Below are 26,292 nucleotides of genomic sequence, written 5' to 3'. Positions count from 1 at the left end.
AATGTTACGATCTGGCCTTTGGCTAAGTGACTTTCTTTCTTTACTAGTTCCTATCTATTTGACAGGTATATTAACTGGGATATGTATTTCGCTGCTTATAGCAGACAGAGCCAGCCTAATAGCAGTTTCAACAATCAGGAATGTTGTTTCTCTTCCTCACACCACAGTCCAGACACAGGCAGCCAGGACCGGAATGGCGGCTTCGCTCTACGGGGTGAGGCCGTTGTCAGGCCCTTTACATCTTGCGGCTGCTCCACCAGCTCAGGATGACGCCCTGGTCCCCATGGTTACCTGTCACGACAAAGTCCTAGCTGGTCCAATTTTATCTTAAAATACTTGAAACTTACACCCAAAGTGAATTTCATCTCCAGAAGTGATTCTAGGACCTTCTGGACCTCCTTAGGACATCTTGAGTCTGCTATAAATTTATAGAACTAATGAAATTGAAGGGGTTTTCACTATTTCCCAGTCCCTACTTTACTCCCAAGGCTTTGCAGGTGGGGAAGACCAAAAATTTAGCCCGAGTTGGCCATGTATTCCAGCCATGCCAGCTGGTCCTCACACTTAAGCTTACGCAACCCTCAGCCAAGGGTGGTGTGGTTTCCCCCGGCACCGTGCATGCTAGCGCCCCAGCAGGGCATCCGGCAAGTTAGAGAAGAGAGACTTCTCTGAGTGATGCCGGACACATTACCTACGTGGCTATAAGGGAAAATACACTACTGATTTTGTTATGAGTTGCCACATAATTTACGATTGCACCATTTCTTTACAATGCCTTTCTGTTGGGTTGGTGTTATTCTGGAGAGAAGTCTTTAGATTTTATGATTAAAGTTTGAGAAGAAGGCCACCCTTCTCCATCAGCTCTCCCCTCCCACAACACACACACACACACACACACACACTCTATCATCATCATCATCATCATCATCGTCGTCGTCGTCGTTGTCATCGTCATCGTCATCCCTAGAGGACAGGGGGAGAGAAGCCAGGGTGGGAGTGAGAACCGTAGGCAGCTTTCTCAAGCGGCAGCAGCTGCTTGCCTATCTAGAAGAAGCTGACTAAACCCAGGTGAGGACGCCTCCCCGTCACCTGCCCCAAACTAAACCTGTTTTCTTTCTATAGCCCTCACATCGCGTCTTAGACAAAACAGGATCCCTATGGGTTAGTATGAGTTGAATCTGCCAATTTAACAAGAAAATCAAAAGAGCCAAAGATCTAAAATTGTTCCTGGCAAAGGCAGTCTGTGAAATATTTCCTGACTTAAAAAAAAACAACAACAACATTTTCTAACTGATATACAATCCACAATCAACTTTCTAAAGTGGTCAAAGTCCCTTTTCTTTGTGTTTTTGCCTATCTCTGTGTGAACAGTTACCAATATTCACAGTGTTTTGGTTAATTATTGTTAAAGTTATATTTCCATTATATATGTTTTTCTTTTCTCTCCACCTTCTCAAACTTCTCCTTTAAGGCAGAAACTTTCCAGTCTTGGTTTCATCCAAAAGACAAATATTTCTGGGAAAACACTGCGTTTAAGCTATTCAGCAATTCTGGTGTTATGTAACTGACCACACTAAGACTTTCAATTAACTTTGGTTTCATTTTATTGAAGAATGTCATAGATTAGAATAACTAGCCATAATTTTTTAAAGCTTTTGTATGCTTTTAAACAGGGAAAGCCTCCCGAAATGTGTATAACACCTCATGATAATGACAGAAGGTAACTCTTACCATTTGCAGTATATTCTAAAATCCACAACTGCATTCCAAGACCGATGTTAGCGTGTTGGAGAATTTTTAATTGTGTGAACTTTCCTTTCCACATTAATTTTTGTAACTCAAGCTCTCTGTGTTCTTCCCTCTCCCGATTTTTGTTTGGTCTTCTTCAGTTGTGGGTGCATCTTGAGACTTACTTTTCCACCGAGGAGAAATCACATGATTTATGGTTTCAAACAGCTTCCTTATATACATACCAACCTGCAACTCACTTTATCTTTCCTTCCCATTGCTCTTCGATCTCTCTCTTCTCTTTCTCGTCAGAACCAAACTGAAAATGTTTTTTCCCAAAGCAGAGTCCTTCCCCTTTTCTCTTTATTTTCTTGTCCCCACCTCAATCCCAACATCCCAGTCTTAAAACCTTTCAGGTTTTTTTCTTTTCCCTCTTATTTACTTACAACATGCTGTCTATCATCAAGCGGCAACATTAATTTTTCCAAAAATCACTCAGATTCATTCCTTTACTTCAAAATCCTTATCTTGTCTCAATCTAGGTGTTAGTTGTTTGGCATGTGCCTTAGTCTAATAACTTCCTATCACGTGGTTCTACCTCCATGCTTTCTTCCCTCTAAGCTAATCTCGGGACAAATATTAGAATCATCTTGTTCAAGCTCTGTTTTATCATTGCAATTTCCCCTTAAGAAAAATTCAAGAATCTCCACCAACCAGCTACTTTCTACAAACCTGGACTACAGGAGCCACTTCTCCAACCAAATACCATCCGCTGACCCTGCCACCCTCTCCACTGGAAGGCCTCCCCCTCTTCCTCCCAGCCCATGGTTCCCTCTTTCTTTTTAGATAAAGGCTGTAGTTATCTGCAAGTCCTTTAAGAGTGACTGCCTCCTGACAACTCTCCGTGTCCTCTTGGTGACACATTGCTCAGTTTGCCCTGCTGTCTGAATCTGTACTTGCTGATCTGTGGTTTTATAGAGTCATTTTAAATTTATTGTCTTGATGTCCTTTCCCTACTTTTAGAGTATAAGCAACTTTAACATAGAGACAATATTGAGTGATTTATTTATATCACTCAGCAACCGTTACTAAGCACTTACTAAATTTGTAGCATGGCATAAATTTATCTCCGTATTTATCTGTCAATCGATCAAATAGTTATTGAGCATCTATTCTGTGCTGGGTACTGTGTGAGCTGCTACAATACAATGATGAGAAAAAACCTGACATTTTCTCTGCCTTCATGCGGTTTGGGTGAAGCAGACATTTATTGAATAGTCACACAATTAAATGTGAAATTACAACTATGATAGAGCTACAAAGAGAGGAACATGGTGCCAGGAGAGCACGTCATAGGGGATGTCACCCAGGTGGGAGGGGAGAGGAGGGAGGGATGCCCCCAAAAGGGCGACTCACATGTGAAAGGCTTTGTGACCTTGGGGGAAGGTGAACCGCATGTGTCCAAGACAACGACAACGAGGATGATGACGCCTACTACTGGACAACACTGAGTGCTCACCATGGCGCCGGATGCTGTGCTGGAGGTTTGATGTGGATTATCTTACTTCATTCTATGAGCCATTGATGAAGGTGTTTGTACCCCTATTTTTTACAGGCTTAGAGATGTTAGAGACAGCGCCTCAGAAAGGAGTGACAGCGCATCTAGGACTCAAATCTGGGTGTCTCTGGCTGCAGCACCCCCTCCCTTAGCCACGAGGTTACAGTAGTTCTGACTTATTTGGATTTTCAATACCACTGGCATGGAAAGAGGAGTTTCTTTTAGCCCTGAAATGAGATATGGTTTGGCTAATTTCCCAGTAGGTCCTTCTGCAATTTGGGACAAAGTCCTCATGGCATCAGGTCACCCGTCTCCCAGTTTGCAGAATGTTCTGTTGTATGTCACACAGACCTGGCTTGGATTTGAGCTGATTGTTGTCTGTTTTCCACCTTGTGAACAGATTTCTAGTGGTCCTTTTTTCCTTTACAGAAATCTATAATTAGATGAAGACTAACACTCATTAGTCCAAGTTACACATAGTATCCCAGTAACCAGCTTCCTCCTCAGGGGAGCGTCATCACCAATTAAGAGTAACCACCAACAATTGGTAAATTATTAGTTGAAACTGCTTGTCATTGTGATCAGGAGAGTCCCCACCTTTGGCCTGACATCTGTTGAGCGCTATGCGCCTGCTTCTTCTCTCTCCACTTTCTATCCCCCCGGGCAGCCTCTTCTCTAGTTGTAGCAGGTACATCTAAAATTGCCTTGTAAATTGCTTACCTAAATAAGAGAACCTAATAACAGGGCACTGAGAATTTTAATTTATACCTTATAGTATCTCTGTGGTAATTAATAAAATCACTTGGGGCCCTTGGAAAATGGAAGCACCTTCCTACTGCTTAAAGTGTTTAGAAGACTGTTCATCTTTAACCACGCATGACTGGGTCTTTACCCTTTGCACAGCAAGGCTGAAAGTTTAAGCAGAGAGTAAGCAAATAGGGTAACCCCAGCTAGCTCAGCTAGAAACAATACTGCAGGGTGCCCGGCTGACAGTGGGGAGCTGAACTTGAAGTAACTTGGTGAGCAACACAGCCTACAGGCCTGGAGGACAGAGAGAAGCATTTCAAAGGGCTATTGAAAGGATTATTAGTTTCCAATTTGATGATACTTTAATATGGTAGGGAAAAGGATTAAAAAACTAACAGATTTATTCGCTTATATCCTCCACCAAAAGTTTGTTTTGGGGGACATAGGGATAGCTGAAGGTATAGTTTATAGAAACTTGCCAAATGGCTATTATCAATTCCACTCAAAAATGGGAAAGGTGTTCAGACTCATCTCTTTAGGTAAGGATGTAGGCAGGCAGATGCAATATGCAGTCAATAGCCCTAAGGTATGGAGGGGAAATCCTGACCTCACACTTAGTTCGCTTTCTTCACATAACTGCTGGGGCTGTTGTTGTTGTGTTTACTGGTCTCTTAGAGCTGTTTTCCTCCAAGCTTTTCACTGGGCATAGGACATTATATTTCAGCGGTGGGTTTGAGGACAAACCGAAGGCCTTCCCATCTGTAACCATCAGATGCTAATATTGCTGTGGCTAAGACAAGTTTTTCACTGTTTCTATCCAAGCACAATGCCCATTGTTCTTCCACTGCCCTTCCTTCTCTGCCATGCAGTACAATCTGTTACCCAAGCAAACATGTGAACAGCATGCAGACTGCAAACCAAGAGCAGTACATGGACACAGAATTACATTGAAGGGAAAGAGTGTGGGTGTAGGGAGGGAAGGAGATATGTTTTTATTCAAGGCCTCCTATGTTCCAAGTACATTCTATCAGATACTTTACATAGTGTAGTTTATTTAACACTCACGATGCGCAGGAGAGGAAACAGATGAGGACACTGAGGCTGTGAGAAGTGAGGGTCAAACTCTTGGTTGACAAGTTGTCCTGAGCTGCCACTCAAACCCTGGCTCTCAGATGCCAAATGTCTTATCATTTATAGCCAGGCATACAAATATTTCTCCATGTCACCCTACACAGAAAAGTATACTCTATTATAACTTTTATATTTTTCATTTTTTCTTATAGCTAGAGAGGTAGAGTAAAAGCTAGGAGAGTGTGGTGTCATAGAGGTGAATGAAAAACAACAACAACAACAACAAAAAAACCCAAACCCAAAAAACAAGTGAATGAACAGAGTATATAAACTACATATTTCTACTTCTAGATGTATTTTCTTAAAGAATCTGCACACCAGCTGCTTATGTTTGCTCCTACCAGCTCTCTGTTTATTGGCTGTGGTGAAACTGTAATGCAAGAAAGTTCTTTTGTTTCTCCAGTTTCGGGTCCCTCCATATGTCTTCCCTCTTTTCTGTTATAGCCTAGGAATCTTCTATTGCTCTTGTCAGTGACCACTAAATGTGGCAACATAGAACTATACTTAGTAACATCCTAGTATGTTAAGTATAGATCTTTTCCGATCTTCTTTCCCTCCACATTAACAAAATTTTAAGGATATGGCACGTTGATTAACCATAACGCTCTACAGTAGATCTCTAGAACTTCTTCATCTTGCATGGCTGAACCTTGATACGCCATAAACAGCAACTCCCTCTTTCCTCCCCCTCCCCAGCCCCTGGCCACTGCCATTCTACTTCCTGCTTCCATGAGTTTGACCACTTTAGATGCCTCATACAAGCGGAATCATGCAGTACTGTTCGGCGACTGGCCCATTTCATTTAGCGTAATGTCCTCAAGGTTCGCCTGTGCTGTTACATAGGACAGGATGTCCTTGTTTTAAGGCTGAAATGTTCTATTGTATGTGCATACCACGTTTTTTTAATCCATTCATCCATCCATGGACATTTAGGTTGCTTCCACATCTTGTCTCTTACGAACAGTGCTACACGGGAGCACTCAGATCTCTTTGAGATCTTGCTTTTATTTCCTTGGATATATACCCAGAAGTGGGGTTGCTAGATCATATGGTAGTTCTATTTTTAACTTATTGAGGAACCTCCATATTGTTTTCCATAATGGCTGTATCAATATACATTCTTACCAAGAGTGCTCAAGGGCTTCCTTTTCTCCACATCCTTGTCAACATTTAAAAAAAAAAAATAATGGCCAACATAATAGGTAAGAGGTGATCTCTCATTGTGGTTTTTATTTGCATTTCTCTGATGATTAGTTATGTTGAACACCTTTTCATGTACCTGTTGGTTATCTGTATGTCGTCTTTGGAGAGATATTTATTCAAGTCCTTTGCTCATTTTAAAGTTCAATTATTTGTTTTGTTGCTATTGAGTTGTAGGAGTTCCTTATATATAGTGGATATTAACTCCTTATCATATTTGTTCTTTGCAAGTATTTCCCCCATACCAGAGGTTACCTTTTCACTCTGTTGATTTTTTCCTTTGCTGTGCAGAAGCTTTTTAGTTTGATGTAGTCTTGTCTATATTTGTTTTTGTTGTGTATGTTTTGTATTATATCCTTGAAATCAATGTATTCTTCCAGGAGTTTTACAGTTTCAGATCTTATATTTTAGTCCTAACCCATATGAATTAATTTTTGTGTATGTTGTGTCTCATTTCATTCTTTTGCATGTGGATATCCAGCTTTACCAGCACCTTTTGTTGAAAAGACCATCCTTTCCCTATTGTATGTTCTTGGCACCCTTGTCAAAGGTCAGTTGATCATATATGCATGAGTTTATTTCTGAGCTCTTCCTTAGGTTCCAGTGGTCTATATGTTTGTCTTTAGGCCAGTGTCATACTGTTTTGATTACTGTAGCTTTGTAATATGTTTTGAAATCGGAAAGTATGAGACCTACAGCTTTGTTCTTCTTTTTCAAAATTGCTTTGACTATGCAGCATCCCTTATGGTTCCATGTGTATTTTAGGATGGTTTCTTCTATTTCTGTAAAAAAAAAAAAAGCTATTAGAATTTTGATAGGGATTGCATTGAATCTATAGATTACTTTGGGTAGTATGCACATTTTAACAATATTGTCTTCTAATCCATGAATATGTGATGCCACTCCATATTTTTGTGTCCTCCTGAAAAACCGTTAGAATAAGTGAATTCAGTAAAGTTGCAGGATACAAAATCAATATATAAAAATCAGTTGCATTTCTATATACTAACAATGAACCATCTGAAAACGAAATTAAGAAAACAATCCCATTTGCAATAGCATCAAAAAAATAAAATACTTAGAGATAAACTTAACCAAGGAGATCAAGAACTTGTACACTAACTATTATAAAACATTACTGATCTCCTTTTTTTTTTTTTTGCAGTGATGGAAATTTTTTAAGTATATTTCATTGATTATGCTATTACAGTTATCCCAATTCTTCTTCCTTTGCCCCCCTCCACCTGGTACACCCCTTACTTCCACCAATCCCCCACCTTAGTTCATGTCCATGGACTGTGCATATAAGTTCTTTGGCTTCTCCATTTCCTATACTATTCTTAACCTCCCCCTGCCTATTTCATACCTACCAGTTATGCTTCTTAATTCCTGTGCCATTTCCCCATTCTCCCCACTCCCCCTCCCTGCTGATAACCCTCCAGATGATCTCCATATCTATGATTCTGTTCCTGTTCTGGTTGTTTGCTTAGTTTGTTTTTGTCAGTTAGATTCAGTTGTTGATAGTTGTGAGTTTGCTGTCATTTTAATGTTCATAGTTTCATCTTCTTTTTCTTAAATAAGGTTCCTTTAGCATTTCCTGTAATAATGCCTTGGTGATGATGAATTCCTTTAGTTTTCCCTTGTCTGGGAAGCACTTTATCTGCTCTTCCATATTAAATCATAGCTTTGCTGGATAGAGTAAACTTTGTTGTAGGTCCTTGATTTTCATCGCTTTGAATACTTCTCGCCAGTCCCTTCGTGGCTGCAAAGTTTCTTTTGAGAAATCAGCTCATAGTCTTATGGGAACTCCTTTGTAGGTAACTCTGCTTTTCTCTTGCTGACTTGCTGCCTTTAGGTTTCTCTCTTTGCCTTCAACCTTTGGTATTTTAATTATGATGTGTCTTGATGTGGTCCTCTTTGGGTCCAACTTGTTTGGGACCCTCTCTGCTTCCTGGACTTGTGTATCTATTTCTTTCGCCAAATTAGGGAATTTTTTTTCATTATTTTTTCAAATAAGTTTTCAACTTCTTTCTCTTCCTCATCTCCTTCTGGCATACTTACGATTCAGGTATGGGTACTTCAGGAGATGTCCCAGAGTCTTCTTATACTCTCCTCGTTTTTTTAGAATTCTTGTTTCTTCTTTCTGTTCTGGGTGAATGTTTATATCTTCCTTATGTTCCAGATCATTGATTTGAACCCCCGCTTCCTTCCTTTCACTGTTGGTTCCCTGTGGATCTTTCTTTATTTCACAGTGTAACCTTTATTTATTCCCTTATGTTTTTGCTGAACTCAGTGAGGTCTCTGAGCATCTTGATCACCAGTGTTTTGACCTCTGCACCTAATAGGTTGGTTATCTCTGTCTCGTTTAGTGTTTTTTCTGGGTTTTGTTCTGTTCTTTCATTTGAGCCATATTTCTTTGTCTCCTCAATTTGGCAGTCTCCTTGTATTTGTTTATTTGTAATATGTTTTGAAATTGGAAAAATATGAGACCTACAGCTTTGTTCTTCTTTTTCAAAATTGCTTTGACTATGCAGTGTCCCTTGTGATTCCATATGAATTTTAGGATTGCTTCTTCTATTTTTGTGAAAAAAAAATACTATTAGAATTTTGATAGGGATTGCACTGAATCTGTAGATTGCTTTGGTAATTTGCAATATTAGGTAGAGCTGCTTTGACCCTGTCCGAGCATACTTGTTAAGTTGTACGGGGCGGAGCCTTAGGTATTTGCCCGGGCAGGACAACTGCTTCACTGCTCTGTGGCTCCGTGTGGTGGGCAGGGTCCGAGAGGGGACAATGCTGCTGCCTGGCTTCTGGAGGTTTGCCTGGCCTTTGCCCTGATTCCAATCACATCACCCACTTCCCATATGTGACTGGTGCCCTTCTGGCTGTTGCTCTGATGGTGATTCCCAGAGTGGGTGGGTTTGCGTACATTCTAAGTCTGTGTGGACTCTTTAATTGGCCTTTCCCGAGAAACCTGCAGTTTCTTCTGCTGCCCAATCCCCAATGGTTTTTACAGCCAAAAGTTGTGACGCTTTATCTTCCTGGTGCTGGAACCTTGGGCTGCGCAGCTTGGTCTGGGGCTGGGATTACTCACTCCCAAGGTATCCTTCCCGATTTTTATCCAGCGCACCTGAATGTAGGACCGTCCATTTTGCCACTGCTGCCACATTTCGGCCCACACCACATCCTCTCTGCCCCTGCTCTGTGCCTCTGCCCCTCCTACCCGTCTGGATCAGTGTGGCTTCTTTAAATATTTGGTTGTCAGACTTCCATACAGTTAGATTTTCTGGCAGTTATGGGGGTTTTCTGTTTTGAGGTTAGTTGTAATTTTTCTTGTGGTTGCATGAGGAAGCAAAGCATGTCTACCTATGCCTCCGTCTTGACTGGTGATCTCCTTTTAATAAAACTTGACCTGTCTTCTTAGGCACTTGTTAGGTCATGGGTACCCTAATCTGATAAATAAATTCAAACTTAGTTATACATGATTTATTGGTTTATCCTTCCCACATATTGACCATGAGTACAATATTTTAATCTAAAGGTATGTGTAAGAACGTCATAGGGACCGAGCTGCTGCAGGTGAAATATTTAAAAATAAATATTTAAAAAATTGTAAACTGTAACACTAGATTGCTCTATCTAGCACAAAGCCTGTCCCTGACCCCCTTTTTCTGACCAGCATTTGGACAGAATCACATCCGTTACCAGGCCTAAACACAAGTAGTCATTATTGGAAAAGCTCTCTGAAATTATAACTTCAGTGAAAAGACATCATTTTATATTTCATCACATGACATACACAACTTCAGTGACTGAGAAAATAACTGTTTAGGAGGAAGTGCAATAGTAAGGGAATGGGACTTTTTGGTCACTTACCATATACTAGAAGGTTTGCAAACACATTTCATTTAATCCTTTTCAAGCTCTATGAGGTAGATGTTTGTCCCACTTTGCATATGAGGAAATTAAAGCTCAGGGAAGCAGAGCCCAAGGTTCCTCCCAGTGTGAGCGTGGATGTGAAGGTGCGTCTGCTGGAAGCCTGCCCTTTTCCCTTTCCATGCCAGGCGGCCAGCCAGGGGAGCCGGGGGTGGGTGAGAGAGGCGGCGATGAGATGTTGAATGACAAGCTTCCCTGTCCAGGGAGGCTTCCTGGGAGGGGCGAGGTCGAAGAAACTGCTTAATATCCCCGAAGTGGAAAATCTCCAGCCATCTCCAAATTTACAGCCAGAAATCAAGTTCAAGTTAGGGTGAAATTAATCTTATGGGCTACTGAACTGTCCTCAGGTGCATCTTGTGGTCTTCACACTCACTGAATAGGTTCTCCAGGGGTGGGCCTGGGCGCCTGCGCACGGCTTCAGAAGTGGGGAGGGAGGGCTTCCACATGATTTTCCTCAGGACACTGGGGACACTGCTTTGGTGGTCACAAGATAGGCTGAGAGACTTCAAGATGTCCTCAAGTGTTCAAAGATCCTGCTCTTTTCCCCTGATGCGTGCTCAGTGTCATTCTGCCCTCCTGGGAACTTTAGGACCTGAGATTCTCTGGCTTTTCAGCTCCTGATGTATTTATTATTAACCAAAGCCTGCCTTATGCCTGACCATGGCAATTAGTGAGAGGTCTTAAAAAAAATTAAAGACAATCAAATGCATTTCAGGGTAAAGAGTATAAAAGTCATGAGCCCTAAAGGTTTTATCGTTGGCATGGAATTCTGCCATGTGCCTGAGTTTGATTACATTATCATCTGGCATCTCGCTGTTGATTTATTAAAACTGTATCTAAAAATGGACGTAATCTTTTGTCTTGATAGCAGATCTTTCTGTTATGACAAAACTCCCTCGGGAAGGCTCGTCATGAATGGTTTTCTTTTTCCCCTTGTGGTTCTTATCCCCGTGTCCCTACAGTACAAATAACTGGAGAGGGTGACAACTCACAAAGACACACACACCCGCCAGGGCCACTGCTGGCCCACTTTCCTGGCAGCCAGTCTCAGCAAAAGCCTTCTCTGCTTTTGCTTCCCTCCCACCATGGCCAGATACTGTGGGATGAGCCTTCTGGTTTGTAATGGGTGGTAAAGTCCACAGCAATTTCCTGTTGGTACAGGGCTTATGTGGGGCAGGGTTCAGCCCCTGAGCATAGGTTCTGGAACATCCTCTGAGCAATTTTTTTTTTTTTTTTTTTTTTTTTTTTGCTTTTAAAGGAAAAAAAAAAAACTTCCTTAGTATTGTTACGCTCATTGGGGTGGCCATGATTTTATCAAAATTCAGTAACAGGCAGATAATAGACGTTTTTCTGACTCTTACCTCCCATCCTTTGCACTCCCCCTCCTCCCCTTTATGTCTTTTAGCGGAGGAAGAAGACACACACTGCTATCCCTCCCGTGCTGCACCCGATTCTTTTTTGGCAGCTGGTGACCATCAGGAAAATCTGATGAACTTGAAAGGGTCGTTTCCCCGATGACTTCCAGAGCTGGAGAAATTATTTCATGCTAACTTTATCCATGGGATCGAAGGAGGGGAGAGTGCGCTCCCAAGCACGAACGGGAAAGCCTTACATCACGGAGTGGCGGAGTGGCGTGGGGAGGAGTCTAGGGCGCCCTCCTCGCGGCTCGCTCGCTGCGCTCCCTTTGTGGCCGGAGTCGCGCGCACCGGAGGCGGCGGCACAGCGCGCGTCTGTGCTCCGAGCGGCGGCCGCGCAGACCGGGGGCCTGGGGCGCCGCGGGCTGAACCGCGCCGAGACCGCGTTGGCCTGGGAGCCGGGCGCGTCATGCCGCGTCCCCGTACCGAAGGGAAAACTGAGAATGAAATTGCTTTGGCAAGCTAAAATGGTAACGAGAACTCTCTGCCTTCTCCCGAGGCTTCTCTTGTGGGGAATCTTCTCCCGCTTTCTCTGGGCGTGTTTTGGACTCACTCGGAGTGAACGGAGCAATCCGGTCCCATACTTGTGAGCTGAGGCTTTCTCATCCTGCTTTGTATGCCTTCCGCGCTGCGTGTATTCTCCCTTTCAGCGATACCTACTTTCTCAGCCCTTGCCGTTGATGTGCCTGGGGCAGCTGTATGTCAAGGGAGGAAAACTTTTAAGGAAAAAGGACTGTTGGTCTGGGTGAACCGCGGAGCGCTTCTGTGCCCCAGCGGCTCTCTAACACACTTAAAGTTTAGCTGGGGACATGGAAATGCAGGGAGTCCAGGCACACGCGTTCCTTGAAGTTGCATGATGTGTTGCTTTTTCTGCCCTTGCCAGGTGATTTTATGGAAATGAAAACTTTCCACACACCACCCCCCTCGCCCCAGCCCCGCTAACTTTTTGGGTCCCTAAACAATAAGAGGAGAAAAAGACACGGGAAGCATTTGACTTCCTAAAGAGTGAGGACTCTTGGCATTTTAACTGCTTGTTTGTGTCTGAGTTTAAAATGTAGTTCGCTCAAATAACTGAGTCACTTATAAAAGTACAAACTTTTTCTACCAATGAATTATTTTTCTTTCCCTTAAGGAGGAAAGCTTAATCAGGACTAAACCACAGTTTCTTTAAGGGGAAAAAAAAAGACTTTAAAAATTATTTAAGATATGTGAGTGAGTCTAGGAAAAATAACTAAATGGAAAAGTCCAGGGATCCTGATACCACAGGAAAGGGCTGGGGGCCAAGAAAACCTCAGCATTCCCTTTATCGCCGTGTGTCTTGTATCGCTCTGATTGTAATATTTATTTTGAACAGCCCGTCTTTTGCCTTGAGTGCTGGGGTAAGCAGCAAAGCAGCTGGGAGAGATTGTGGTTTGCAGAGAGGGGGAAAAAAACCTTTTTCTTTTCTTTTTTTTCCCATCCCCTGGCAGAGCTCGATTCAGGACTGGGGTGAAGAGGTAGAGGAAGGAGCCGTTTACCATGTCACCCTGAAAAGAGTCCAGATTCAACAGGCTGCCAATAAAGGAGCAAGATGGCTAGGGGTGAGTAAAGCTGCAGATATTGTGAACTTTGGAGTTCAGTGTCTGTTGTTCTGTGAATATCATTATCATTTAGCAGAGGCAGGCTTCTCCCCCGCCCCCCCCACCCCCCACCCCCGCCCCTCTTCTCTTCCAGCCTTAAAAAGAAACTGCCAAAGACCAAGTATTTGCACTAGCTGTTCAGGTCTGTTTTTGTACTTAATGTTTTCCAAAGCATCTTGCCTGGGTTCGTCAATAATTCAGAGCCTCTTAGAAACATCTTGAGGTATTTGGCAAATAGAGGGGGGTGGTGGAGGGGCGGAAGGTGACACAGAGTAGCGGGACCAGAAAGCAGCACTCAGACAAGAGCATAAGCAGCGTTGCCCAGATGACCCCCCTTTCTCTCCCGGTCCTCCCCCTTCTGATGCTGGCAGCCCCTCTCCTACTCCTGGACTTCTATGAAGTACCCAGAATGCTCAGGGGACAGACCATCCCAAATCTGCTTCCTGTGGGGGTGGCAGATTTCCCATTGTTACCTCCGTTCTGCAGCCCAGGAGGAGGCAGATGCGGCTCCGTGCCCACAGCTGCGCGTATAGGGCGCGCAGAGCGCTGGGCTTTTAGAGATGCGCTGTCTCCATTAGCGGGACTTTATGGCACTGAGATTCTAAAATCTTAGGTGCGATCATGTGAGGTCATTCCTTATCACCTCCTACTGGATCCTTCAACACATCTCAAATAAAGGGGATGTGAGAAATGGAACGCTGGGTGACAAGATGACTCCTTGAGCAAATGTCAGCATGTGGAAAAAGAAAGGAGTTTTTGGTCTGGAACTGGAAATGATCCCCAGAGAGCGCAGGGAGAGGTGACCCAAGAAGCCTTGGGAAAGAACGTGATGGCAGGCTGAATAGAGGGGGCGTGTGTAGCTTCACAGGGCTTTATTCTAGCCACAGGCAGGCTTCATAGGCAGTGGCCTTGAGAGCAAGGAAGATTAGGCACTTGCATCAATCTTGATTGGCTTTGGGTCTCGGAAAATTCAGAGTATTTTGAGCAGCATTCAAAGGTGGCATGTGAAGAAGAATGGGAAACAAACTGCGGGGCTTCACGTCAAGACTTGAAGCAACATGTGACTGGCAGCACCCAGAATGGAAGGCAGGAGGGCCAGCAACAACGATATCCTCAGCTGTGGGGCTGCGGGCCTGCGGGGCTGCGGGCCTGCGGGGCTGTGGGCCTGCGGGCCTGCGGGCCTCCTGGTTTGCTGGCCTGCTTTGGGCTTCCCCAGCTACTTTAATTCCAGGCTTTCCTGCTCTGTTCTTTGGGTTGAGGCCCCACCCACTGGGAGAGTCAACTGTTAGTGGCATCTGCAGGTGTAGCCTGACCTGAGGTCTTCGTTGAACAGGGTACTCTGAAAATGATTTTAAAATTAATAACGCCAGGCGGCCGGCCAGGGAGAGAAGAACTAGAGCTCTGACAAGTCATCACTTGGATTTTGGAGGTTGTGTATAAGCATTTTATTTAAATGTGGTGTTGATGTGGTTTGTCCTGTCTGGATATTTAAAAATGATTCACAGGTTCTGAACCAGCTATCTTCAAAAGGGTCATTATATTTGCTGATGCAGCTGTTTTTCTCCTTCTGATGAGACTGATGTTGCCTGGGTGGCAGTTTCAGTTTTTAGCCAAACACAAGAGCAATGAGGAAACGGAGGGGTTAACTCCGTAGCCCCAGACGCACGAGTGTGGTTCCTTTAGATGTTCACAGTTATTTAGTAATTCTCACTGACTGTTCTGTACGCTGGACTCCATTTCTCTCCCCCTCTCCCAGTGTTCTCAGGTTTATACAGTGTTTAGAATTGGTTCACCCCAGACTTAGCAGTAGAGTTGAAATACTGAGAGGGAGGATAAAGTTAAAAGATTGCTTCTGGTTGTTGGAGGAATCTGTTCCTTCCCTCCCATCGGAACAGAGTGTTATTTGCTGCTACCACCCTAGTCCTCAAGAGCAACTTCTTAGGACCTCTCCAACTCTGACCTCACTTTTTTTTTTTTTTTTGGTTTTAGGTGTTCTTTTCAGAAGGTCTGTTCTTTTTATTCTTGGAAATTCCAGACTTACATGTGACTCAACCAGTTGAACCATAGCAATTATAAAACTTTTCTCTTCAGGAATCAGTGGCTTCTCCAGATTTATTTTCCCATATTCCAGTAATGCTTTTAAAGTTCTTCAAAGCAACTAGCTTTAGTCCTGGCTGTTGAGGCTCAGTTGGTTGGGCATCGTCCCACAAGGCGAGGAGTCGCCGGTTCAATTCCTGGTCAGGGTGCATGCCTAGGTTGTGAATTTGGGCACAAATCCCTCAGATGTGTGGGACGTAGCTGATCAATGTTTCTCTTCCTCTCCTTATCCCTCCCTTCCCCCCATCTAAAAATAAATAAATAAAATCTTTTTAAAAAACAGCCAGTTTTAGAGTGAACCAGAGATTGAGATGAGATGAGGGTATTATTGAAATACGACAACAACCTTAGGGGGTAGGTGGTGTCATGATTATATCTTTTTTCCCTCACATGGAAACTGCCCAGAGATGTTAAATTGCTTTCCAGGATTACACAGCTAGGAAGTGGTAAAGGCTGGATTTGAACCCACATGGTTAGTTGTTTGCTGTCAGGAACTACCTTGGGACCTTATGGCTGTTTCCAGGGTATTGGAAGAGAATATTGGCTCAGAAGAGCAAGTATGTAGTATACTGGCTCTATACTTTTACCCTAGATATTGAACCTGGTGAGGGACTTGAGCAATGTGGCTTTCTATCTATCTGTCTATCTATCTATCTATCTATCTATCTATCTATCTATCTATGTTTTGAATGACAACTTGAGCTACAAACTCAGATATTAGTTGTGAAGATGTGTATCTTATCAATATGTTTTCCATTTTGGATGTGTAAAGTAGGGTACACTGAAGATATGTTTGAGGCTAGGTAGCACAAGAGGGTGAACATAGCTCTCATAACATGTCTATAAGACTTACTGAAAAAGCCTAAAAGACTCAGTACAATTTTTCTGGTACTCAGATCTCAAAACATAATTATGATTTAGTTTGGGAGGGATAGCAAAATGATTCATACCCTTAGGTGTGAAGTAGCACACCATCCACAACATTCAGGGCCTTCTTTTGTGTTTGTTAAATTTTGTGTTCAGTTGGTCTTTTGAAGTAAAATCCTCTGTCTTTGGTTGTAAATTACATGACTAAGTATGGCACAAGCTGGGTTGACTTATACATGTAGCAGCAGCTTTGCCCACTGACAGCGAGATTATGTTGGGCAACTTTGAAAAACCAAATATCATTGAAATACCAACCCAATTTTTACTCTACAATCACATCTTACACCGCGATAATATTACTGGGCTATAGCCCTCAAAGAAAATGGCTTTGATTATGCCATAGAATTATAAAAATCTCAGGATTGGAAGAGATTTTAAAAAGTAATTTCACCCAACCATTAAGTTAGCTTGTAGAATGTCCAGTGATGTTTGGAAGAGCAGATGGTCAAAACTTATTTTTCTTTGGTCCCAGCATTGGGGTTATGCATGGACATGAAATGTAGAAATGATTTAAGGAAATATCAGTGTAGTATTCTTTGGAAGCAGGGAATGTACCCTACTGAAACGAACAGAGGAAAAAAGATCCAACTGTTAGGTCAGGGGCCTTGGTGTCAAAAGCCCTTTCTGCTTCCTGTAGGATGACAGACATGGGGCCTAGAAAACGGGTCAGACGTAAGATAAGTTTAAAGTGGGGATATCTGTTTCATAAGCAGGATTGGTAGGGCTAGGCCAGCTCTGCAAAGTTTGTGGAGAGTGGCGTGGTCAGCGGAGAGTCGCGTGGCCTTTCTCAGTTCCACGCTTCTGTGGTTGTGTGACTTTGTGGCGGGGTCCCAGCGCCTCCCTTCCCCATGTCCCATATTTATCACATTGCTTCCCACACAGGCCCTTGTTGGGTTGAGTTGAAATGCTTCATAGCCGAGAGCCTGGTAAAGATAGTGAATAAGACAATGTGTATTCAGAGAAGGTAGAATACAATTAGAAATAAAGGAACTGGAAATATGTTATAATACTGAGCACTCGGGTGAACTGTGGGCAATCCGTGGGTTATATGGGGGCATTGGTAAGATAACTGCTTGTCATATCCGGATTCAGAAGTAACTCTCACTTGGATGTGCTGTTGAGATCGACTCTCCCTGGTGTTTCGGTGGTGTTGCTATTCATATTGCCTTCAAAGGGCATACAGTTCCTCAAGTTTTTGAAGGTCACTTCTGGGGAGCTTCTCTGATCTCCCAAGTCTGGAGGAGGCGTCCCTCCTGTGTCTCCATCTCCCTGTCATGCATTCACCTCCTTCTGTTGTGGTTACCTGTTTAATTTTTGGGTCCCCACTAGGCTATCGGCCTGGTGGGGTGGCAGCTGTGGCCATGTAGTTGGCAGAAACTCAGGTGTTTGTTGAATGAGCAGATCGAGCTTCATCCCCTTTTGGGAAACTAATACTGTCTTGATAAATGTGAACGTATAGTTGCTTCTCATTTAATACAAAATCATTGTGAAGACGTTAGCTTATCAAGAGGAGGAGGGGAGGATGGGAGTGAGAAAAATCAAGGAGGCAATGATTATAGCTGTCTTACATCCTTCCTGGAACAAAGCAGGCCACAAACAAAGGTAGTGATGATTCATTTTAACAACAACAAAAAATTCATGGCAGGGAAGTAAGTAGAGAATTCTCCAGTGCCTTTTGAAAGCAAGAGGTCCAGTTGTACTTGTCTAATGGCTGAATGTTGAAGGAAGAAAGGCAGCCCATGAATTAGAGCGCGTTGGCGAGCTCTGTGATTATGTGCGGTTGGGCGGCTCAGGAGCAGGATTTTAGAGCTGTAAGAAGAGAAGTCCTAGAGGAGCCCTGAGTTTACAGTTGGGCATCTGTGTTTTCATCTGGGAAAACTGGCCCTCACGTTGCATTATCCTTGTCTATGGGAATGTTTAACTTGGGCTTCAGAGAGTAAATGTCAAAAGTTAGTAACTATCTGTAAATGAACCAACTGGTATTTTTCATGTTGACCTTGGGAACGTGTTTCTAGAATAACCCAATAATATGGTAGCCTACGCCAATCAAGAAAGTGTAGCAAATTCCAATTGCTTGAGCTAGTTGGGTCATTTCACTACTTTCAAAACCTGTTGGGATCTGTGCAAGGAATGTGTAGCCTTGCTATCAAGACTACCCGTTGCCGGTCAACCATGCAGGGGACCCCCAACTGGGTTCAAAATACATGTCTACCCTCAGCAAATACATGACAGCAAAATGTAAGAGGCACATGGAGCATTAACTCCTTATATTTAATGAGACCTTCTGTTAAATCAATATTATACACATATTTCATTCTTGTTTCCATGAAACTATGAAGGAAAATTTTCCCAGGGGTTTTAAATGTAGAAAGAAAAGGAGAGCAACAGGTCAATAACGTGCCTTTCTCCTTGGTCCTTGGCTGGCATTCATCACTGCCCTTCCTATTCCCTTACTTTAGTTTCCTTTTTCCATTTCATGCTTATTTTTTTATGCTTTCCCCTTCTAAATAGTCAGAATCTTGTATTGACTGTCTTACACATTTTATATTAAAGTTGGCAATAATAAACTAAAATAAGTAAGACATTTGAATTTCTACCATGGGATACCTTAATAGGGAAAAAAAAAAGGATTTCTGTAAACAAAGCCAGGAAATTGTTGGGGAAGACACTAGGTGATCCTTCATTCCATCAGAGCAGCCTAGCCAGCCAGCTCGCTCCTGATGAGTGTGGATATCTGCACAGAGTTGAGTTGGAGTCTGGAGTTTCGGGCAGTTCCGGGTCATTAGCTAGTAAACGCATCTGGGGTGAACCCCTCACTACAGTTGCTTGCCTTTTTGTGTGATGCATCGTCTGTATTTGGGTCCCCTAACCTTGCCTTCAGGAGCGCTCATTTACTCATCAATAGCCTGCTTTATGCCAGAGCCCATGTTAAATTTTGGGTCTCCAAAGTAAAGCTAAAACACTCCTTGTTCTTAAGGAGCTTATAGGTAGTAGGGGGACAGACACGGAAACTAATTACAGTATATTGTGATCAGTGCAGATCAGTGGGATGTGAGAGAGATCTGCACTGTGTTAGGGGAGCGTGCAAATCAGATGGGAGAGCGGGGTGGGCGCCCCAGGCAGGCTGCACAGCAGGGGGGCCTGCGAGGGCAAGTGTTGACGGATGACTAGGGTGAAATGAGGGTGTATTCGGGGCGCGGGGGGCAGGATCCCAGTCAGGGAGCGCAGTGTGGGGCAAGCATGGCAGCTGGACGCGAGGCCACTGTGTGAGGCTCAGCAGGGGAAGAGCGAAGGGTGCCTGGTGGGGAAGCGACAGCAAGGAGGCCCCAGAGAAAGACGTGAACCCCGTCCCAAGAGCCAGGCTTGCTAAGCGGAGGAATTGGCTTTGTCCTGAACAGTCCGGCAGTCACCCTGCTCTGAGCACAGCGGCACGGTCAGATTTGCCTGTTAGAAAGATGCCGGGCAGCTGAGGGGCGGATGGGCAGCTGAGGGGCAGATGCACTGGAAAGGAGCCAGCCTGGGGTGTGGCGGGGGAGGATGCTAAAGTGGTAGGAAGTGAGGAAGGGGATGGGGGCCAGAGTGGAAGTGCTGGCAGCAGCACAGAGAGGGCAGGAGGCGAGAGTCAGGAACGGAGGAGGGGAGATGAGAGGAGGAGTCCGGCAGGCGTGGGTCTTTGGCGCCTGCTTTCAAGGAGCAGGTCCAGGCCTCCGGCTTCTCGGAGTTGGTGTCATCTTCTTCTCATGGGTCAAAAGGCCCTGGGGACCTGAGGTCCGGCTTCCTCCGTGTACACACCAGCAATTGCCCCCTTTCCTGTCGGAGGCCTGCAGGGTAACCAGACCCCGGCCTGCGGACGCGTCCCCCCCAACAGGCCGAACCTCCGTCGGCTCGCCGTGAGCCAGGCGGCAGGCCCCGCTTGGCTCTCTGATTCCCCAGAACTCGGAGGAGCTGGTGGTTTCTTACTTTCCTTCTTTTTTTGTTTTGCAGTCTTCTGTTTCCCTGCAAACAAAACAAATTGAATCTGTAGGCCATGGTGAAAGAGTAAATATGGAACCCACAGGACTATGATTACAGAGCTGTGTTTTAGACAACAGTAGTTAAACTTAAAATTGCGGTGTGAGGGACACAAGAAATTCTATGCTTAGGTGTCCTGGTCTTTTCCCCTCTCCCTGCTCCGTGTCTCATCCTGCCACTATTTATCCTGGCAGCTGCATGGCTGCTCTTGGAGGCTCACTGATTGCTAACTCTGCTCGTTTTATGAAAGAACAAATTTGGTAAGATCCAGTTCTTCCCTAGATTCCTGCTACCACAATCTCAGTCTCTCCTTCTCCTTCTCCCATGCACACGACCCAGATTAAAATGTCTTCTCACAATTTATTTTTTAGGATTTGGAACGTCTTTGTAATGTCACTTCATGACCTCTTCTATATAGTTGATAAATCCTGATCAGTCTTCAGTTTAAGAAAGAATAAAAATAGAGGAAGGAAAGAAGGAAGGGAGGAAAGGAGGGAGGGAGGGAGGGAGGGAGGGAGGGAAGGCGGGGGAAGGAGCAAGCTTACAACGTGAGATAGAAGACACTGCCATGGAGGAAGCTCAGTTGTCTGCTTACGGAGTCATGCCATTCACCACTGACCCTTTTGGCTGAACATTGTGGAAATACCCGCGCCTTTTCACTAATGTGCCTGTATATTGTGTTCCGAGGACAGGGGGTGTTTGGCTGGCTTGGCTCCGCAAAGCCATCCTCTCCTTCGTGACAGTGTATGACTTCCCGGGGCAGTGCCGGTGGGGGTGGGGAGCGATGGCGTGCTGGTGGTGGTTTTAATTTTTTTCCCTCATGAACGCATTACCCTACGTCTCCTGGCACGTAAGTGCTGGTGCCATCTGCGGCCCATTCATCTGAATTCATTTCCACACAGTTAATCCTATCCCGTGTTCACGCCCCCAGACGTTTTCTGTTTGTTTGCTCTTTTCAGCAAAGAATTGAGCAATTCAACTTTTCCCTTTATTTTGTTTCCTGCTGATTTAAATACCCATTTTCATCTTTTATAAAAACGAAGCCAAGGCCAAGTCCTTCCAGTTTCATAATTCTAAAGATAATTTGAAGGCCACAGCCAAGCCTTTTCTGCTAAAAGGAGGATGTCTTTGGTTAGTCCTCTCAGCCAAGGCTCTTTGCAGCCCCTCCTGCTGGTAACTCTTTCCTGCCGATGTGCTGCTGTCACGGCCATAACTTCTGTCACCGCAGGTGATGGAGCTAGAATGTGGACAATTTGTAACTAAAGAACATTTAATAGGTACTGGAAAAAAAAAAAAAATTGAAACTGGATTAGCCATTGGCTAAAAATAAAATGCCTTATAGTCATGACTTTTCCAATTAAAATAGCCACACCAGACATCGTTATTGGTACTCCTAAAGAGAACATTCAGGAACTCAGAAGCGCTTGGTTAGTTTGTGAAGTACAGGGAAAGATTTGCTATTGTCTGTCCAGATGGGGACTCCTCCTAATTACACAACACAATGAATGTATCTATTTTAAAAATGACTTAACCCAGTTTCATTGAGGCCCAGAGCCATCAGGGCCTGGCTGGAGAATCAGCTCACGGTCCTTTCTCCTCAGCTGGCGCCTATGCCGGCCCTGGCACCTCCCGGCCGCTCTTCCTTTTTCAGGGGTGTTTCCAGCAGGAGCCCTGGTTGAAGGAAGGGACCTAGTGCAGCGATCAAGGGCCTGTGCTTTGGAGCCAGACAGCCCTGAATTCAGAACTCGCCTCCGCCACCTGTGAGCCTTGTGGTGGACGTGAGCCATGATGTCACGGAACCTCTCTGAGCCTGAGCCCCTCACCTGTCAAGGGGGGAGAACAGCAGTCCCTTCCTTAGCAGGAGTGAAAGCGTCACGTATGGAAGGTGCTTGGCACTGTGCCTGGGGTCTGGGGGGCACACTCGCTCCCTTGGTGGTGGGGTTCTCGTCTGCACTTTTGAACGCTGCCACGGAAACTTGTAGTAGGGGTGGGCGCCTTTCTTACGTGCACCCCGGCAGCTGGGGCTGTATGTAAACCAGATTGCTTGATTAGGAAATAGTATTAGCAAGACTTGAAGGCATTTTCCTGACTTCACTCTCATTTTGCACATTTGAGAGGAAGGGCCCTGGCAGAGCTTAGTGATTCTTGTTTATTGGAAGGAATATCTGTTGCTGTGTTTTCTCGCGTCAGCTGCCGATACCCTGAAAGACAGTTACCACTTGGGCTCCAATAAATACTTTGTATGTTAGATTCCTTCAGTGTTCCTGTATCATTAATTCATTGGTGTTCTTATTTTTATGGTTAAAAAAAAATACTTTGCTACTTAATAGTGATCCATATCCTGTCTTCTGTATTTGTTATTTCTTTTTATTTATTTCCCCCTTTTTAATGAGTTTATTGCGGCAATAGGAGGGTAGGAAACAATTTTTCTAAGAATTGTTCATCATTCTTCATTGGGCATAACTTATGACATTAGCAAATTGTGCTTGCGCTTAAATTTCAAGTTCCAGACTGAACTGCTTAAGTTAAAGTGAAGACAGAATCTCTTGCTGGGCCATAGGTTGGTAGCCAGATGCAGTCCTGGGGCCCCGAACTAGGAATGAGCTGACTGGCTTGTGAGGCTGTGACTTTCAGAATGTCACATGACTTTTTAAACCTTCAGTTTCCTCATCTGGTTTTTCCTCTGCCTGTGAGTTTTGTGATGATCATGTGAGTTAATGTATGTAAAAGTACTTTTTAATATGTGAGTTATTATGCAAATATAAGAATTTTCCTTATTATTGTTACTGAACCAAAAGGCTTTATTTTTTTTCTTTCTCTCTTTCCTCTCTGCCTAAGTACTTGATTGGCATATGGTCTGTTCATTAGTCCCGCCTTTCTTCTCTCATCCTGGAAGCAACCTTTTCTATATATTTTTTTTTTCCTACTTGCTTATTACCTAGTGATACCTTCATGTTCAGCAAGGAATAGTGTTTTCTCTGCCAGCACCGTGGTCGCTCCTCGTATTCTAGGTGCATTGAAAATGTGGACGAGGTTTCTCTCTAAGGTTGGATGTGGGACAAAACAATACCCGACACTCACAGGATTATAAAGACAAATGCAGTGAATATCTTGCATATGAAAACTTTCTACTTTCTGTTTTTTTCTTACTCTCTCCAATATGATTTTTTGGGAAATAATAGCTGTTTCTCCCTCTCTTTCTAGTACTTTTAATTTGTCGTAGAAAAGGGTGGTACTGTTAATGTACCACGGAATGGAAAATGCTTCCAGCCTTCCAGAGCTGCTAGAAAATCAAAGCTTGGTTTGAGGCCAAATCCTAATGTGGGACTTGAACTCATGACCTAATGCCAGAGGCAAGAATGTTACCAACCGACCCACACTGACCCTCATAAGATGTAGGCATTTAAAATACTTCCTTTGAGTAGTCCTATTGTTGCTTTCTGTGTTTTCTTCTTGCTTTCAGCCTTTTCCTACAGCATTCCTGGCTTCCCTGTTAGGAATATAATTTTAGTTTTAAGATCTATTTTTTCTCACTCTCTTTCCATTTGCTTGTTACAGTTGTTTCCTTCTTGCTTTCCATTTCTCCTGAGTGAGTTCCGTTTTTTGTTCCTGTTCCTTCCTGTTCTTCTTCTGGATTAAAAATAGTCTCCAGGGTCTCTGGCGGCTTGCCCATGAATCTGACCTTCCTTCTATTCATATAGAGTCCCCCTGAGCATCTGAAGATCCTTTCCTATTCTCTCAAGATACTCAACCCCTTCGTGCATTCTCTTTTATTTGTGCCTGTTTTCAGCTGACTTGTGGGGCCAGCTGACCTTTGTACTCAGAGCCGTAACTGAAAATTAAATCTCTTGTACAAAAATGCTGAATAAGTGACTTGCTCACATCAAGTGTTACTGAGAAACACTGCCTCTATCTTGCTGTCTCTGTGAGGTAAAGGAGAAGGGACTTCTACACGGACTCAAGGTGCATGTTTAACAATCACCTACATGCAAAGCGGTGTCGCTGGGCTCGGCAGAGCCGAGGAGCCGGCCTTCAGCCGGCAGGCTGCTGTGGGGATCCCCACAGGGCCTGCTGCCTTCTGCTCCCACGCAAGTGTTTCCCAGGGAGTTGGAGTCGATGATAGTGCTTCTTCAGGAATGTTCTTTGGTTGGAGTTGGAAGATTCTGATGTTCTTTACAAAAATGACTTTCTATCCAGTGTTGAACTGAGAGTCCACAAATGAGTGTCTGTCTGAGGGATGATGGCTTGTAAAACTCGAGATGACCGGGCCAAAAAGGGCTGGTGGCCGCTCTGATTTCGGCCCCGAGCCCTAACCCGAGCTCCTGTTTTGCCCAGAGTCAGGGCAGAAGGGTTGATGGTTCTCTTCTATGTGGCAGAAGGAGGTTTGAAAAGTTTCCTTCCACGGCCCCCTGCCGCTCCCAGTGGGGTTGTGTCTCTGTGGAAGGAGCTTGCCCGGCTCTCAGCTGAGAGTCCAGCGTGCAGATTGCGTGGACCGCAGTGAGGCCCACGTTTCCATGCTGCTCTGCTCCCTCGTGTTGCCGCTGACGCCGTGGTGCCAGCCTGCAGCGCTTTTCCGCGCACTGACCGACTGAGGGACGACTTGCCTTGCAGGTGCCAGCTCAAGTGTCAGTTTTGCTCTTCGTCTCCTGACCCCTCTTCTGGCGTAATTACCCCTTTATCTGGGCCTCTTTAGCACTTTGCAAAAGCTCCATTACAGCACTTATCACACTGTAGCCTTTTTTTTTTTTTTTAATGTTTCTTTGTCCTGTCATTTGAGAGCCTCAGGGTGGGGACTATTTTTAGTCAATCTTTGTATTCTCATCACCTAGAACCACCTCTGAACCATAGTTGGTACTCAGTTGGTACATCTTATAAATTGCTTGACTGTATCTCTATTATAAAACATGTATCTTTATGACATTTTTTGGCCATTTGGTAATGTCATAAATCTCATTTTATGAAACAAAAGGGAAAATATCGAGTGAGCTGGGCTTGATTTATATTTTATACTTCAACTAATGACAGTTTTTTAAAAGAGGAAAATGCTGCTTTTGCCTCACTTTTGTCGTCATTGCTTCACCTACACATTTCATACTCTTATGAAGATTGACTTTACTATGCTGGTGACCTCTGTAGATGGGATGGCATGGTATTTAGAGTTAATCCACAGGCTTCTTAGTGACAGGCAGGTTTGAGTCACAAGGATAGAACTCGGGAACCCAAGTTCTGCTTTGAATTCCTACATTATTTAACTTAAGTGTTTTCACAAATCTCGTGACCCCTCATACCTGAGGGCTGCGGCGTGCTTCCCGCTTGCGTTAACCCAGCCTCGGGTCACTTCGGCCTCGCTCCATCTCATGGGCTTCAGGGAAGGGCCCCGGCGTGTGACAGCGACGCCCCCGCTCTGAGGTTTTGGCAGCGGAGCTCTTGTGGGGCGCACTTTCTGGGTGTGCTCCTTGTGCCGATGTTCCTCAGTGAGGGGACTTACGAATAAGCAACAAGAAGGACGTAACGTCATCTGCGTGCTTTTCTACTTTCACTAATGAAACTCAGCTTCCTTTGCTCCTTTACCTTCTTGAACTTTCCCCTGCTTGTGGGCTTTCATTCTTAATGCATAAATCTCTGCTGCAGGCAAAACAGAAAGTGTATGCTGGGACTTTTCAGAATTCTATTATTAGGTGGTTTCTGGCCTGTTAGGTGCTTTCATTCACGCTGTCCCCATGTAATTGGCTGCGTTAGAATCAAGTTTTCTGACTGCTTCTGATCCTTTTTGCGTTTTTGTTAGAAATCCTTTGCTTGCTTTTTCTTTATATAGGGATTTAGTGGCATGTATGTTTGCTTTGGAAAAGGAGGAAGAACTTTTACAAGCACTGTGATTCCTGACAGAGTGATACACAACATTATACACATTATTTTAAAGAAT

The 26,292-nt window shown here is 44.1% G+C and overlaps 1 protein-coding gene across 3 annotated transcripts in view; it reads left to right on the top strand.

The window, feature by feature from the left end:
* The window catches only part of RGL1 (ral guanine nucleotide dissociation stimulator like 1), a 212,048-nt gene that overhangs the window by 86,681 nt on the left and 99,075 nt on the right, over positions 1 to 26,292 (top strand). Inside the window, exons 1-2 of one of the 3 annotated variants that reach the window (XM_054587671.1) lie at positions 11,989 to 12,185; positions 13,185 to 13,295. The exons of 1 other annotated variant lie outside the window; for it this stretch is intronic. In XM_054587671.1, coding sequence (XP_054443646.1) covers positions 12,159 to 12,185; positions 13,185 to 13,295 — 138 coding nt within the window. In that variant the 5' untranslated portion in view covers positions 11,989 to 12,158. Of the gene's footprint in view, positions 1 to 11,988; positions 12,186 to 13,184; positions 13,296 to 26,292 lie in introns of those variants that run through there. One more of the 3 variants, XM_054587670.1, reaches the window with a different exon arrangement.

Source organism: Pteronotus mesoamericanus, unplaced genomic scaffold (assembly GCF_021234165.1).
Source record: "Pteronotus mesoamericanus isolate MK-2021 breed Mesoamerican mustached bat unplaced genomic scaffold, CSHL_Meso_final scaffold_1186, whole genome shotgun sequence".
NCBI classification, from domain to species: Eukaryota; Metazoa; Chordata; class Mammalia; order Chiroptera; family Mormoopidae; genus Pteronotus; species Pteronotus mesoamericanus.
The sequence above is the reverse complement of the archived record's forward strand: the minus strand, read 5'-3'. Positions and strand labels throughout refer to the sequence as shown.